Here is a 17340-nt window from a genome sequence, read left to right on the forward strand (position 1 = left end):
CAACTTGCTGCTGCTTAGTTTGAAGATCGGTGTTTTCCCACTACCAGCCCTGCTCAGGTTAATGCACTGCTGGATTATCTCTAATAATAGCTGGGTAGCTTCTTGACTGCCTTCCAGACAAAGCTCTTTCTTTAGATCAGAAAGCGTTCACTAGGTCTAATGCACATAAGCTGTGTCTTCTCGGACACACCGCTCAGCTCTCAGACTTGCATTCTGGTTTTAAGTATACTAAATCCTGCTTCGGTGGAGTGCTGTTTATCATACGCCGAGATGTGAACTGACTTTCATGAGAGCACGAGGTAATTTAAGAGATATTACTGCTCAGGGCTTGAATTCTGACTACTTTTACGTGTACGCAGGATGGTTTGAGGGCTCAGGTTTCACATGCTGGCTCAGCGTTCCCAGAGGAGCAGCGCTTAAATTCGGGAAACCAAATGTCAAGCGAGCTAGGTACAGGTAGATCAAAGGAGAGTATCTTTTGGAGGTTGAGAATAGATTAAGCTGCTGATGAAGAGGTGAAAATATAATCTCTCAGACTGCTGTTGGACTCCAGTTTCAACTCTTTTCTGCAGCTGAGTGTTCTCCTGGTGCTCATACGGAATGAGCTGAATAGCTGAACAGATAAGATCACAGACCATGAGTGAATGTGATTTACTGTGAGGGATAACATTGTTTCTTAGGGGCGAGCACAAAAGTTAAACTGGGTTCAGCTGGACAATGACAGGTAGGCAGTCCAGTTCTTTACCCTCGCAGTTGAGTCTCATCTTTCAGAATCTAAATATTCACTGAAAAAAAAAAAAAAAAAAAAAAATCTTTAGCTTTTGCTAAAAAATTGTCATACACAAATGTGCAATAATTAATGAAGTAATCTAAAGGCAAAAAGGCAGAGTCCCATGGATCCCAGTGTGTGTCTCAGATCCAGCTGGGGAAGCTGGGACTGTGCTGATGCAGAATTCAGCAAAGGACTTCACTTAATGCTGAAGATGGCATAGGGAGACTTCAGTTGACTTAGTCCAGACTCACACCTGTCCCGATCCAGGACTTTTACTTGTGGTTACGCAACTGGCACCACTGTAAAGAACAGACATGCCGTGAGTCTTCATGGTAGGATCCAACAAGAGTTATGAACTGTGTTTACTTGTGGTAAAAGAACAGTAACTCCTCTGAAGTTGACTGACCACATACCGACTGTCAAAATTATGAGCTGCTTCACTGTCGGTTAAAGGGCATCAGAAAGGAAGCAAACACATTCTAAGATCTACACGATGCCCAACACCTTGTTTGTTTGATATTAATTCATGTTATCTTATGTTGGTGTCATTGCTGGAAATAGATTAGGTTGTATCTGCAGCATTTTTTTTTTTTAAATTTTATTTATTTTTTTTTCTTTTTACTCAAAGCCAGATTTTTGAAATATGACATCTATTTTTCCAGGTACAATTTTGAGCACTGCGTTTTCAGCAAGCAAACGATAAAATATACAGATATGCACACAAACCTCAGCTGCATGTGCTAACTGAATACAAACTAAGCACAAATGGGCTTTTACTGATGTAAATTCTATCATTTGCTTGTACAAGTGACAGTGACAAACAACCACACACACCAGTGATTTGCATGCACAAAGCTAAAGTTTAGTCCTGAATGCTTTTTGAGACCATAAGTGTCATACCCTGTTGACAGCATAGTTGACCTGAGAACATCAGCTTCTTAATCAAAACATTTCCTTGCAACTTCAGTTTATTTTCTTTATATTCATTACCATGTCTATTTATTTTTAATCTGTCATCAAAACATCTGGTCTTTGAATGGTTAGGCTGACTGTTGTCTTTTGCTGCACTATTGCTAATATGCTGGCTGGCATTGCTATTCAAGTCTGTTTGCCTAATTTTGGGTCTAATCCTACTCGTTTTGAAATGACTGGACATCTTTCCACTGGCTTTTGGATTGTACACTCCTTGGGGCAGGGCTGTGTCTTCCATTGTCTTCTGCAAGTGCAGCACTCAGTGATGGTGTCCAAGAAATACAAGTAGTACAATAACCTATTCTTTCAAGGAACAAAAGAATGTTCTTTTTGATGCATTGCTCTTTCATCTATCTTGAGTTTGCCATTCAAAGTCAGAAAACCATTTGCAGGGTTTTCACTTTCATCAGTTTCCTGGGTTTTTGCATCTTACAGTCTTCTCATGTAGCCTCATTAATTTGCTTCATATACAGTCATTCAAATGTCTGTTTTTAACTACAGTTGTGGGTAGAAAAATTAAACAAAAATATATTTCGTATGTTGCTTTTGGAAAATATACGATATCCCACTCAGCAAATGTCTCTTTAAAATTTCTGCTATTTTTTTCTATAGAATTTTGCAAAAACAGAAATAGTGGAAATGTGCCCTTTATAATTAAGTAGACATTGATAGCTCCAAAATACACATATATTGCAATTATTCATGGAATTTTAAATTAGTTTGGAAAGGGAAAGTTCAGAAACACCTTTTTCTCTTTCAAAGCCCAGTTCTTCATTCCACCTTGTAATCCTCATCTCAAGGTTTAACCTAGGCAAAGACAGCAAAGCTAAAGATTAATTAACGTGGTGAAAACAATACTGTTTAAATATATATATCCAACTCATGGGATTCAGCCACTTGCAAATGATGACCTGAATACAGTCAACAAAACTTTAAGACCCTAAATTCATGTCCCAGCAGTCAAGTAGAAGAGTAATTAATCATGTACATATTTGTTGTCATTTTTTAGTCTTAACAAGGTGTAATGAATGATGTTTGGTCTTATTTATGCTTAAGCATGTCTTATTTCTTTAATTTATGCTTAAGCATACTTACTTTTTTTATCTAAGAAATTTGGTGAATTTAAATATATTTCCAGTCTAAAGAAGGAACAAGGACAGGATGGGGCATACGTCAGCAGGGCCAGAGGATGAGCAGAAGTTGGAAAAAGGAGTCAAATTGAGCAGTATGCATTGATTTAAAAATTAAAAGAAGAGACATTTTAAGAAAGTGTTCTTGTGCATATCGTTTACACAGATATTACCAAATGGATTACTCATGTATTTTCATCATCAAGAAGATTCCCCAGACTTCGGTTTTGACAGTTTTAAACAAAACCCATCACCCCAGCTCAAAACCGTGTTTGCATATGTATGCTACAAAAAAAGAAGATGCTATTAGCACATTGAGCCCTTATGCTTCTCTCTCCTACAAGAGGCAGAAGTGGTGAGAATAAGAGATTGGGAAAGCCAAAAAAAAAAAAAAAAAAAAAGAAAAAAGAAGAAAGAGATAAGTGGAGCTAACCACCTGGCATTGTCCTTAGCCCATGGCAGGTCCCAGCTCTGAGGCTCTTTCTCTAGGACCCCACTGGGTGTATCAGAAATAAGGTGTAGAAACACTTGATGGCATGGAAAACTGGACAGGAGTTGGCGCTGCAAGGACCAGCACAAGTTCCTACACAAATCTCTGCACTGAACACAGCCGAGCTGTGTGTGTGCACTTCAGGTCAGCTGGTGAAGCAGAAAAGCTTCAATTCAAAGGGCCAAACCCATGTCTGGTCCTTGCAGTCTCTGTCTCCCCCCACCAGTGGCACTCTGAGCTCCTGTGGACCAGTCCATCCCCACCAAGCCCAGCCTGCCCATGGGGATGTTGTTGTATCCCTTGCAGAGCATTTTCCTGCCTTTGTTCCCAAAGGTTTAATCTCTGTCAATGATGATTTGACCTCCATCAAGAAATAATATGAGCCCAGTCATTTCTTCCTTGGTTTAATGCATCTCCCTTTTGGTTATTTGTTTCTAACATTTGATTATAGTGATTAAGTACCTTTCCCCCTGTTTCCTAAATGAATTGAACTCAGTGGATATTTTCCTTTTCAAAAGACTGAAAACTAGGTGAAATTATTCAAATTGGCACGGATCCAGGCGTGCCACAGGAACTGAGAAGACTGCGGCATCGCCCAGTGAAAATACAGATGCTTGTACAAATTTCTCCCGTTTGCCTCAGAGCTGCATTTCCCTCCTTTGAGACAGCTTGGTTAGTCCTTCTGGTCCACCCAGCCATGTCCTGACTGCAAGCCCAGGCCAACTCTTGGAAAATGCAGCAGAAACAGTTGCTGCTTCTTCCACCTCACACAGCAATTTTGAGCGGAATGATGCCTTGAGCACACCCTGCAGAGCAGATACTTAGGTGTTAAAATCGTGACAATCTTGTGGAAAGTGAGTGCAGGAGGAATGAAATCCTGGCTATGGCCAGAATGGTTTTGTCTGTCAGTTACACAGAATATAAACTGCGAGGAGCTGTGTTCATGTTTAAAAGTCGTGAAGTTTATCAATTCTGTTTTGGCTTTCTAGAAAAGGAGCTGTAGGAGCTCAGGAGACCTCCCAGGGGCTACAGGATTTTTTGTTCCAAAAAAAGGAATGGAGATAAGTCTTTAAAAGGCTCAAAAAAAAAAAAAAAATGTCACTCAAGGCTTGAGTTGTGCAGCTGTTCTTTGTGGCTTCAGCACTTTTGAGTAAAAATGTTCGAATGCAGGGGAGAATTGATATTATCAAATTTGGGGGTGGAAAGCTAGAAGGCGAGATGCTTTTGAAAACGCAGCTTGTAATGTATCCATTTTCCTATCGGGCTGTGTTGAGAATAGTGGAATTCAAATAGTATTTTCAGCTTTTACTCTCTAAGCATATCCACAGCATGTCTTTACATCCCCATGCAACAGAATTATTTTAGGGTAGCATTTCCTACGCGCATACAATTATAGACTTTCTGAGACACAAAATACCTGCACAGAGAGATCTCCAAAGCTCCAGGAGCTCCCAGGTTTGCATCCGTGCAGTAAAGCACCTCAGAGAACAGACACGGAGATCGATGGGTGGGAAAATGACTCAATGAACATCTGTGTCAGCCACTTTGAAATGTATAGTACAGAGGGAATTATCGATAAGGTCAGAGTCTTCATGAGAAAGCAACTCTGTTTGCAACTCCCAAGCAAGAAACGAAATAGCTTGGAATGCAAGTTGACAGATACGGTGTTGAGTGAGGCCCCAAGGAGCTTGCGTTGACAACAGGAAACCTTTGATTTGAATTGTCTACGGGTGGTAAAAGGTCAAAATTATTCAAATGCTGAATGCAGTGGGTAGGTGAATCCTGAGCCAACAGATAGGTGAAGCAGCAGAAAGGCAAATGCTGCATCTCATACAATCATAGCTGTATTTTTATACAAAATCACATATATCCTACCAACTTGTAGTCGCCATTTTTGTACGTTTGACATGCAACGTTTACAATTTATCCACACTAACATAAATGTGCTTGAAAAAGACATGAAAATCTCTTTGAACAAGAAACATTATGCACATAAACATCAATAAATAATTTAGTTCATTTCTGAGCAGTTATCTTAAAACTGCTCATAAGAAAGTGATAAAGAAATTGCTAAATGAAACAAATGATAAATGACCAAAAGAAGAGACCATGGAAAGGACATAGAAACTTCCTAATCTGAGTACTCTGTGATCTTAGGCAAATCATTGAATTGTGTATGTCTTCTCATCGTTTCTAGCCTTATTAATTAGGACTACAGAGGATTCCCCTGACAGGTGGGCTGCACAGAACACTGTACTATCGTCTGATCATAACCACGAACAGGAATGGAAAAATGACACTGGGTTCTAGAAGAAATCTTTGACCCTTTCCATCGAGTCTTCCTGATTCTCGGCCTGTAATTAAATTCATAGTCTCATCACTCCCAGATTTTCAGTTTTTGAGACAAGAAGGATGTCATTGTTCCTGAAAGGTTTGGCTTTTGTGTTTTAAAATTCCAGTTTCTCTGGAATCCATTTAGTCACCTACACCTGTTTTATAGCACAACACACAGCTGCAAAATATGCAGGAACATGGAGCATGTGCTAATGAATTGTAGTATTGATTTCACCAGCAATATTTTAATGCCATTTCTCTTGAAAAATGAACAATAGGCCTGGGCTCAGAAACTCTTAATGCATGTTGTGTATGGTTATAGACAGTCCATAGTCAGTAACGTAGTTTGTTATTCTATATAGAATTGAAAATATGTGCTGTTTTACCACAGTGAATGAGATGAAACATCCATGCTATTTTTTTTTTTTTTTTTTTTTTTTTTTTTTTTTTTTTTTTTTTTTTTTTGATCTGTCAGCACATCTGGAGAGCACTGAACACAATATTGCTTTCTTACACAAGCAGCCTTGCAGGGGTGGGTTGACTTGTCCTCCGGTGAGTCCCTGGGTTCTGCTTTTCACTGTGTTGGCTTCCAGGATTGCTGACTCCTGGTGCAGGACTCTGGGGTGCCATTTGTCCACCTCAGCTGCCAATATTACTCTGTAGAGTTACGTTTGCAGCTTGACATACGTACTGAAGGTACGGAGAACTTTGCATTATGCAATACTGCTTAACTGTTCAGCGCTGTGGTTTGTTGCATCACTAGGGTCTGTGGTACCACTCTTCTCTCAGCGCTTACCAAAAATAAATCAGGCTGAAAGCTCGGTTGCTTCTGCTTGGACCCAAGGAACCCAATACTCATCAGAAGGACCACTTAGTGGTGTGGAAGGAGGTTATTTCTCTTATCTCCTCAGCCTGCTAGTTCAGGTTTTGTTTTCCTGCCCGATCTGTTAGTGCTCCTAGATTTGTAGTTCCTGTTTGTATCCCAGAGTACATTTGTCCAGAAGACCATCATTTCTCTCATGGAAGTTTGTGGTGATTTTTCAGACCCTTATCTTAGTCTGAGAAAATATGTTCTACTTAGGATTCTCTTGAAATCCACTAAATAATAGCAGCTGGGCAGAAACCTGGGTTGTGCAGAGAACAGCTGGGAACACTGCGGTATTTGTAATAATTGTTTGTAATGATTTTATTTTCGCAGTGGCATGCTAAACCTTTTCCAGTAGAACAAGGAAAGATGGGGAAAATAAAAGGACAAAAAGAAGAGAGGAAGGAAATGTTTGAATTCAAAAGCCAAGTACGGATCTTTGTACTGACTTTCGTACAGTCTAGGACCTGCCCTTCTCTTCTTATGCATGAACATGTTCACTCAGACCATCTGAGAAGCTTCTGTTGGCTTTGGGGGTTAAACTTTCTAGGATTAGAAGCAGAGCGGTCTGAGTCAAGGGCCCCCACCTCTGGAATTAGTTTTCCTTGGTTCCCTGCCAATGTCCAGCCCCAGTAAGCTTCAGAGCACATGGCGAAATGTTTGTATTTGGGTTAGCTTCCCTCTATTTTTAGATGGTTTGGGTTTGCTTTGAATTTTCCTTTAGAGATCTGAAGACGGTAGATGGGGAATTGCCGTTTTCTAACAGCATTATTTAATATCACCCATCGCGGGAAGGTTTCTATGTCATTTATTAGTAATCCTGGAAGAGCATGCTGCAGCACCTGGATGAATGATATTTTATTTTTACTTCTACCTCACCGTTTTCCAGCCCGTGCTACTGGAAGTGCTTTGGCCCAACCTGGAAAAGCTCTCGAGCCCAGACTTTGGTTCCCTGCGTGCGGTGCTGGCCCTGTTGTGCATGGAGGGAGGTGGCGACTGCAGAGGATGACGGGCACTGGGGTAACTTGCCACCCACGTGGGCTCGCCACTTCGCTTTGGGCAACTCTACAGCAAATTCCTTCCTTGCACGTGTTCTGCGGCCAGCACGGCCGTGTGGCCAGGCCCCCCAGCGTGCACGCCTGCAGTCAGTGCTGCTCTTTGGGAACAAGGCTAAAGCTCTGTGGGTGTCCAGGATCTTTAAATCCTCCCGCCCCAAAATGTAGGCTATATTTTAATGATTATAAATAAGTGATTGTAAGTAGTATTTGACTACGAACTGCAATATTCAGGGCTCGATTGTCTTATTATTTACCTCAGCTTTAAACATTGATGCTGACAGTTTCAGTAGGAATGCTCCGTGTTTGCACCAATCTGGGAAGACAGTAGGGCCCATGAGTACTCGATGTGCTTTAAGAATAGAAACAGGATCTTTAGAGATGTGCAGTTTTAATACACAGCTTAGATTTGTGACAAAGACATTTTTTTCTCCATTGCGAGATTAGCTCTTGCCCTTTGTCCAAGCACCTTGTTGCAAGGAGACGTGTTCAGGTTCCCCCAGTAACAATCCTGATGGGGAATAATGGAAGCCAAGGTGAAGAGCACGTGGGCATCCTGCAACACCTGAGGGTCACCTACGTACCAACACACCCGCGGACAGATTCTGTGCCGGTGTAACACAGCTCCTGAGGTGGTGGCCCAGTGCTTGCAGAGCGAGGAGTTGTGGCTGCAGAGGTCAGTGCCTGCTCAGATAGGGCAGATACGGGGCGGAGGTGTATCCTGGTGCTGCAGCCTGTCTGTGGAGGTTCCCAGTGAACTTTTGGAGCAGCTGCTCCCAGGACAATGTGCCGATATATTTAGGAGAGCGGGTTGGTCACCTGGTGGTGCCCTGATTTAAGAGCGATCTGCTCCACGCTCGGCGTGCACTTGCTCCCAATGAAGAGGGGAGTAGCTGGAGCGGTGCCTTGACTCAGGCACCACCGGGGCGGTTCTGGGTTTGCTGTTAAACACTCCTAATGAGATTGCATTTTTCCCTACCATGTCCAACTTCAGGCTGAGAAGGAAGCTAACACGAGGAACAAAGTCATCGTGTGCGCGCTGCGGTCACGACCGATTTAACAGCTTCCACGCGATTTTTTTTTTAATTTTTTTTGGCTTTCTCTTTTATTTTTTGGGGAGAGCTGGTCCTGCTGTAGCTTTCCTGCCTGAATCCGCTCTTGTTTTCCTCCTCAGCCCGGCTCTCCTTGTGCAGTGCTGCGTGGCGCCGGCAGCCTGAGCGAGAGGGAGCTCCAGTCCCACACAACCGCTCCGAGCAGCCCCCATTTGCCATAGCGGCTGGTGCCGGGGGGGAGCTGTGAGGGGAGGGGGGGGGGGGGGGGACCGTGGGGTAAAGAAGGGGGAAAATAAAATAAAATAAAGGCAACAACCGGCTCAATGCTCGGCTCTTCTCGCCGCCGGCACCTCGCACAGGTCGGAAACCGCTCGTTTCGCTTTGCTGTATTGCGCTTGCCTGGGCCGTGGGCAGGGGGAGGGGAGGGAAAGGAAAGGAAAGGAAAAGGAGGGGGGGGGTTTAACTTTTTCCTTGACATGACCGGGTTTTGGTCAGGAGCTCCCCGCCCGGCCCCGGCGGCTGCCCCTCGCCCCCACCCCCGGGCCGGCCCCCGCCGCCTGCCGCGAACTTGGTGCGCGGGGCCGCGGCCCCGGGGGCTCGGCCGGGCCGGGGGCAGGGGCAGGGGCAGGGGCACGGCCGGGGGCTGCCAGGGGGGCGAGAGAGCGGCTGGGTGAGCGCCTGGCCGTGCCGGGGGGGGGCGGCTGGGGGCCGTCGGAGCGAGGGCACAGCCATACACACACACAGAGCCACACACACAGCCACACACACACACACAGAGGCTCGCACAAAAGTGTGGAGGACCTAAGGGAGGCTTTGCAGCCGCCGGCTCGGTGCGGCGGAGGCGGCCGGAGCCATGCGTGTCACGGCCTCCTGAGGTGCTGTGTGTGTGTGTGTGTGTGTGAGGAGGGGGGGAGAGAAAGAAAGAAAGAAAAAAAAAAAAAAAAAAAAAAAAGAAAAGAGAGAGCGAACGGAGAAAAGCCAAAGAGAGAGAGAGAGAGAGAGAGAGAGAGACGCGGGGTGGTGTGGAAAGTGTTCGCCTGCTTTTGTCTCGCCACGCAGTGAGCTGGAAGATGGAGATGGATGTTAAGGGAGTTTCTCCGTGCCCGGAGCCCATCCCCCCGGCGGCGGGCTCAGCCGCCTGCCCGCACCAGCGCCCGCCGCCCCGCGATGGGCAGCCCGGCGCCGACACGGGCCCCTCCGCCGCCGCCGACAGCGGGCCCCCGGAGCGGCGGCACGGCGGCGACAAGGACGACAAGAAGGTAGGTGAGCTCCCCTCCGCGACACCCCCCGGCGCCCCCGGGGCCGCCCTTTGTGCAGCGAGGCGCCGGAGGTTGGCTGAGGACACGGGGGCGGCGGGGCGGGGAGGCGCCGGGCTTTGGGGGGGGGGGGGGGGGCGGCCGCCGAGGAAGTTTGGCTCGCTCCTTCTTCCCCCCCTCCCCGTGCCCCTCGCCCCCCTCGCCATCGGCTCCGAGGGCCTGCTGTGTCATCGTCGCCCCGCCGTGGGCACGGGAACGAGGGGAGAGAATTGGGGCTGGGGGAGCCGCCCCCGGGGCCGGAGGGGGGCTTGGTTGGGCAGGGGGCGCCGCCGAGGGCAGGGGGGTGCCCGCAGACAAAAGCGCCGAGCGCTGCCACCGGGCGCTTTTGTCTGCGGGCACCCCCCTGCGGTGCCCTTCAGGCATCCCGGTGGGATCTCGGCGGTGAGCGGAGCCTGGGAAGCCCCCTCAGGGCGAGGAGGGGAGAGTCGTGGCGTGGCCGTGTCGCGATAGTCGGGCGGTGGCGAGGCGCGATCCGCCGGCGCCGCCTGCCCAAAAGCGGGGCGTGCTGAAAGCCCAGCGGTCCTCCCCGGGAGGGTGAGCGCCCCGAAATAGGTTCTCAACCCGGGGAGAAGGATTGCAAGCAGCCAAAAAGAAGCCTTGCAGCTTGCTGGGTTCCAGCCGCGTTTCTTCAACTAGTTTTCCTCGAGTTTTGTGCTGTTGCGAGGGGTGGCACAATGAAGGAATGCAAAGCAGCGATGCAATAAATTCATGCAGCGGCGGTGGCACGCCACGCGTCCGCATGGCCGGAGTTGCCACCGTCCTCCGAAACGCTGGGCATTTTGGAAAAACGCTCTCTGTAGCCGGAGACCCCCAGGTTCGTGGCGTTCACCTCGTCCACTTTTAGGTTTGTCACTGCTCGGTAAAATCCAGCCTATTGTTATAAGGCACGGAGAGTATCCAAGCCCGATCGCTCGAGCAGGGCCTGTACAGCTCAGGAAGGTGGATCCGGGGGGGTTCTGTTCTGAAAGCGATACCTGGTGCTTTTCCTATCGTGGTAGATGCACGCAGAATTTCGTCTCCCCCGAGGTTCTGAATATTTCATTCTGTCGTCACTGCATGGCACTGTACAGAGCTGAACGGGCTGCGTGTCGGCGATTGTTCCTCGGATCCCTTCCCTTGCACCACGCTCCTTGACAGAATCGAACATGCATTATTTCCCCGTAATTAAAATGGAGAGCCAAGGTTGCCGTTCACGCGAGTTGGTTGTGCCAGCGCCTTGAGCGTTTAAAAACCCTGCCATCAGCAGAAATCCATGCTACTTTCGGATGTGCCACACAGCCTGTCTAATGTTGTACCGGTCGCGGACATGAGGAAGGCAAACAATGTGTGACTGAAGGTGAATGAATACTAGGGAAGGCCTGATTATCAATGGTATGGCTAATTAACATCCTGCAGTATTGCAATTAACAATAATTAACAGTGTTGCTCTGTTTTATTTTGCATTTGCCTGAATTTTTTGGACGTAGAAAGAAAAGTGCTGCATTTTTCCCCACAGCTGTAGCCATGCAAAAGTACGGTGATAAATTCTCCCCCACCTTCATTTTTTTTTTTTGTTTAAATTCAATATCAGCTTCTCCAAGCTTGCTGTTGCCAAAGTGCTTGCAATGACTTTAGCTTGTATTTTTGGGAAGTGCTTTGATATTTCAAACCTCCCTAAATGTGTATGTATCTTTTCTGGATGCTGTCCCAGGGCAACCGGTACCTCTTAGTAGTGCAAAAGTATTTCAGGTATCTGGTAAAATAGTGGCACTAGAAATATGATCAGAAGAGGAAAACACATTAAAGGCGCAGTAAAATCCAACAGTATCGTGAAAAAAATATTTACAGCCATAAAACAACCCCCCCTAAATTGCTGGAACCATCATTTGCTAGGAACTTTCTAAATGGGCTGAAATAACAGTACAGTTGTGTGGTTGACCCTTAAACAAATGCCTTAGGCACCCTGGTGCATGCTAGAAGTGGAAGTGCTCCATGTGGAAATTGTAAAGAACGTGCAAGCTTGATTTCCCGACACGTGAATGCCTATCAATATCTAAATACTAAGATTTTACAAAATCTCATGATTCCACTGGCCGGGTGTGCTTTTTAGGATCACTCTTGAATTACAAAGAGCCTTACATTTTGTCATTCAGCTCCGTTTCCGTCAGAGGTAAAAAGAGAGCTTCCACCTAAACGGAAGTGGGTCAGATCATATGTGCTCTAAAAAAAGTACTTTTTGTCACTGTCCAAAAGGAACATTGCTGAATTGACTGAATTATTTCTTATTTCAGTGGAAGGTATGACTGTTGTGCCATTTATACGGATATAGTTTTTTTTACCTGCCGTGTGTTCATTTTTTATTTGCTTTTGAACTTGGGTAAAATTCTGGAATACGTAGATAACTTGAAATGTGTCCCACTGTCTTCAGCTGGGATGCTGACACCCGTAAGTGTACGCTTAAGTGCTTTGTTGGAGGAAGACCTGGGTTGCCTCCTCCCCATCCTTCTGCCTTGAAGTTATCTCTGACCAATGCGTGGTGGCTACAGGTAACCTGCTGCAGCTGACACGATGGCCAGAGTTTTCCCAGGGGAGCTGCCTCCAGCTAGGACTTTGAAGCCCTCAGCCACAGCCAGCGTGTTACACACAGTCTTTGCACATGCTGAAGCTGCCAGGCCCTCCAAAAGTTGTTGCTCCGTAGGGATTTGCAGAAGTAAGCTTGCACACCCCAATAAGATCATTTTGTTTTGTTCTCGGTTTCCCTCGGCGTGTCTGAGGTTTGCAGAAATCATTTAGCACGGATGGTTTACAAGCACACCCAGAGCTTTCGCTGTATGCCTCCATCCCAGATATGAAAACCCTGCGGAATAGCTCCAAGGTGAAGAACCTTCTGTGTATTTACATGGAAATGAGCACACCAAGGTTACAGCAAAAGCAAACCTGTCTAGGCTGGGTACATTGTATTCCAGTTCAAAAACAATTTGCCAGGGTTTGCTATAAGGGGTCTGAAGTGTTGGGCAGGCTTATTTGGATGCCTTTTCCCTGAATGCGCCTCCGCGACGTCGCTGTGTGAGTGGTGCTCAGGTGTGAGCTCCTGGAGGGGAAAGCTGAGTGCTTTGGGGAAAAGCACTCAGTATTAGCTTGGGATTTCTGTTCTGCCGAGCACGTGGTGTGCTACAAAGCTAATGGTCAGCATCTGAGAGCCTTCCGCTGGTGTATTTACAGGGCTGCTGCCATCAACATGAAGGTGATTGCTCACCCGTCTTCCACAAGCAAAGGCTCAGGAAGAGTGAGAGGATCTTCAGGGCGAATTCTCTTTTAATCAATTCTCTTATGCATGTAGTTTGGTTTGGTTTGAGAAGCTGTATGTACCTATGTGTTTGCCTTTCAGGGAAGACAAAGCCTGAGAAATGCAGTTGGTGCTCGAAGCACGAGGTGGGAAGTTTCTTTCTCGGGGGAGGCCAGTCCAGTCTCGGGTCAGACGTGCTGCTCTTACCGCAGGCAGTACTGCCGTGCACAGGAGAGTAGTTCTCAGCCACCGTCTTTCCCTGGAGGTGTAGATGTTCTTTCAGATAACCCAGCCCACTGAACAACCTGAAGTTAAGAACCAAAGGCTGAAACTGCAATCAGCAGTGGATAAGGGGACCAGTCCAGAATGGGTAGGACAAAGAAAGCAGAGACAAGAGGACCAGTTGCTGATTGTAGCAGCTTCTCTTATATGTTAACAGCTCCATATAATTGTATAAAATGCAACATCTTGTTCTAGTGGGAGCTTCCAAGTGCTGAAGGCCTCTTGCCAGGTGTATCGTGGGCTGCGGTCCTGCCAAGACGTAATGCAGACATGAACAGTCAAGGTCAGGCCGTTGGCTGCCCAGGGACAGACAAATTCTTCCCACCCAGAGATGGGATAAAATTTTACTTGTGGCTGTTGCTATCCTGAGAGTTTGATGTCAGAGAGAAATCCCAGTGTATCTTTACAGTGTGGGCAGAGCTGAAGAACAATGGCTTTTCCTCTAACTCATTGCTAAGAATGTTCCAGAAATCATTCCTCAGCCCAGCAATATCTACTCTGTCTTTACCACGTGCACTTTTAAGCACTTGTCCTTCGTTCCTAAGCTGTTCTTTGCCATGCTGTGGGCCGTCATGACATACGTATTGATCTGCATAGCTCCGTGTCTTCCTGATGAAGTTGTCCGAAGAGAAGCTCGCCCAGCGCTATCACCTTGTTCTTCCAGAGCTCCCAGTGCCTGGTGGCTGACTGCGTGGTGGTGAGTCTGACCCAGAGCCACACACCCAGGCCATGCTGAGCCCCTCGTGTTCGGGTCCATGTCCTGCAGGCTGCCAAGTCACAGCTGCAGTGCATGGCCAGTGCCTCTGGAAGGGGGCTTGGCCCTTTGCATCGCTGCTGCGGGCGGCAAAGCTCCTCGCCATGCCACTGACAGGGTTCAGGGAGAGGGGCCCAGGGGCCATCTGCCCTGAGGAGAATTTAAAACATTTCGGATTAAAAAAGTCAGGAGAGGTAATTCACTGTGAACCGAGAGCCTTGCTTTGCAGGCAGGGCTACCTCTGCATTCCCATGCGCTTCATGTACTCTGCCTCTCACACTCCTCTTGCTGTCTAGAGAGAGAATCCTTAGATGAACCTAGGATTTTGCCTTATTACAAAACTTAGCAGATGAGAAGAGATGAGAAGAATAGAAAGAGAGACAGGGAGAGAAGAAAAAACCAAACTGTTAGTACCTCTGCTGAAGGCAAGACTAATGAACTCACTATATTAGACATCAGAGAATCCGTAAGGAGAAGAGATTTTGGGAATCAGGCCTCCTAATTTTCATAGCTCCAGAATTACTTGCTATCTCCTATTCTGCTATTCTTCCTTTTATTGATATGGGAAATAATGTTACCTGAAGTAGAATAAATGCACATTTAAAATATATTCATTTTGTAGTGACATACTAAAAGCCTAGGGTGTGGAGAATGAGGTCCTGCACTGGTTTATGTTAGAGTTAAAGCATAAGGTTGGGGAGGAAGGAGCTGACTTCTGCACTCTGCCAGTGTCTGTACTAAAACAACATATGTGACAGCATATAGGAAAGGTTCTTGAAAATCTGACACAGTATTGAGACATCTGAAAGAAGAGTCTGCTATTTAAAACAGTTCTTCCCTTAAATAAATTGCATGAGAAATGTTTTGGCAAAGAGCGAGCAGCTGTTTAAATTTTTCAACCAGCTGATCAATAAGTGGATGAAGCTTGAAAAGCCGATCATACTCTGGAAGGTTCCTGGGGTAAACACAGCGATGTACATGGCGATGCAGAGATTTTGTGAAAAGTAAGTACCACTCACAGTTAGTACAGAGTGAAATGAAGTGCATATGTAGTTGATTGTGTAACAAATCCAGGGACATAAACAATGAACATCATGGGTGGGAGCTGAACAACACTCTTGAGTCATCAGAAACAGAACCACAAATTTTGTTTGCAGAAGCCTGGCTCTCTGGCTAACGGCAAATTTGTCTTGGCTGCAGAGGGGCTGCGAGGATTCCCACTCAGGGGAAGATGCAGCATTGAAAAGGGCATTGTTATCTGCTCTGGGACATTGCCTCGACTCAGATGTAGTGGTATGTAGCTGTGCTTATGCACGCTGACTGGAAAGCAGCCCTATTCAAGACTGCACATGACAGCCCAGAGCTCGGCCAGGGCATGGCATGCCCTTCTCAAAAGCCCAGTATTCACAGGAACTCCTGGCCAAGGGTTGAGTGCCAGCTTGTAACGAATCCGAGGCTCCAAACAATGGATAATCAATGAAGCTAGAAAAGAACAATGCCTGTGCTGTTGCATGCTATTCCCAGTGTTTTGCTAGGTGCTCTTGGTGTTTTTACACCACCTCTATCTGTGGTTAAAGCTCACCGTGCTGTGTTGCACTGGGAGTCCTTATCATTCTGAGTTTTACTTAACAGCTCAGAACGAAGTATAGCGACTGGTGTGTGGACTGGTTCAGTTTTTGTTTGGTTCCCTCTCTGGTTCTTCTCTGCCTGGCTGTAGCCGTGCTGCTCACATAACGGCTGGGATTATTTCCCAGCAGCTTGTGCTAGGTGGATCTCCGTAGTGACTAGCTGCCAGGAGTAATTATCCAGTACGGGCATAAAATTTGCACAGTCTCAGTAGAGTTATTAGTTTCTAACAAGCTGGGGCTCAGAAAATACCCAAATACTAAAGAAAATGGGACTGCAGCTGTAAATAGGAAAAAAATGGCAACACGGGCACTGATGATAATTTCTGTGGAAGCAGTGCTTGGATCAAGTGCTAATGGGATGTTTAAACATTATAAAGAAAAAGGGACAGACCTGAAAGGTATTATAAATATTAAGTATTCTACAGTTGTTTCTTTCCTTCCTCACTCCTTGCCATTTCTCCGTGGCTCTGGAAGTCTCCTCTGTCTGTTGTTTCATTTCCCCAAATTGCATTCTGAGCTATAAGGGGAATAAGAATTGTTCCAGAAACTATAGTAACCAGTGCGTCTTAACTGGGATAAAACAAGGCACAATTTGGCTCCTCGTGTGGACAAGGACTGCCATGTATAAAATTTGTTAGACAGCCATGATTTACTAGAAAAAGAGTAATTCTTCCATGCCTAATGGCTTCTGCCATGAGTTTAAATACAGCTGTTATTTTCATTATACATTCGATTACATGAAGACCAATCTTGTTACAGAAGCAGAATGGAAATAGTTTCCTTGATTGAAAAACAAGTGTTGGGTGAATAAAAATTACAGACTCGAGCCCCAAAGCTTGGTTAATACACTTACTGTTCCCTTGGTGTCGGAGTCCACTCTTTGGATCACCTTGGCCTATAGTTTTGGAGTTTATTCCTTCCGAAAAGATGTTCTGCTCAACTTGGTCAAGGTGACAGTGCGATCAACAACTGGAAATGCTGTGGGCAGATTATTGTATTGTAGATGTATTTCCACTCCTGGTTCTAGACCTCCTGCGAAGGATTGGTATCACTGGCTGGAGAGTGAAAATAAAACGGTGTGGGACCTACGCCTGTTCTGTTAACAGGGCCTATGTTAATTAATTTCAACGAGTGCCTCGAGCACCACTGACACCTCTTTTCCATTACTGACTGCTGACTTTTGTCTCACCGAGGTTATTACTAATCTATACTCACTGCCAGGAGCCCGTTGGAGGAGACCTCGAGGATCCAAACTGATATGCTCAAGTAAAGTGTGGAAGGGGGGTTAAAGGAGTAATATCTAGCAAAAATAGTTTCTGTAGCTATTATATTTAGTAGTAGTATGATATTAGATATTAGCCATGGTATAATAGGCACTCATTGTGCTGTGCTGAGAATTTGAAGAGTGTGTTAGTGCCTTGAGGT

At 46.1% G+C, this 17340-nt stretch overlaps 1 protein-coding gene across 7 annotated transcripts in view; it reads left to right on the forward strand.

The window, feature by feature from the left end:
* Window positions 1-8967: 8967 nt before the first annotated feature.
* RBMS3 (RNA binding motif single stranded interacting protein 3) overlaps window positions 8968-17340 on the forward strand; it is a 694738-nt gene continuing 686365 nt past the window's right edge. For 3 of the 7 annotated variants that reach the window (XM_032183103.1, XM_032183105.1, XM_032183104.1), the window contains exon 1: window positions 9635-9929. In XM_032183103.1, the coding sequence (XP_032038994.1) occupies window positions 9741-9929 (189 nt within the window). In that variant the 5' untranslated portion in view covers window positions 9635-9740. Of the gene's footprint in view, window positions 9030-9386; window positions 9546-9634; window positions 9930-11251; window positions 11358-17340 lie in introns of those variants that run through there. The other 4 variants (XM_032183102.1, XM_032183101.1, XM_032183106.1 and 1 more) reach the window with 4 other exon arrangements.

The sequence above is a fragment of the Aythya fuligula genome, chromosome 2 (genome assembly GCF_009819795.1).
Source record: "Aythya fuligula isolate bAytFul2 chromosome 2, bAytFul2.pri, whole genome shotgun sequence".
Taxonomy (NCBI): domain Eukaryota; kingdom Metazoa; phylum Chordata; class Aves; order Anseriformes; family Anatidae; genus Aythya; species Aythya fuligula.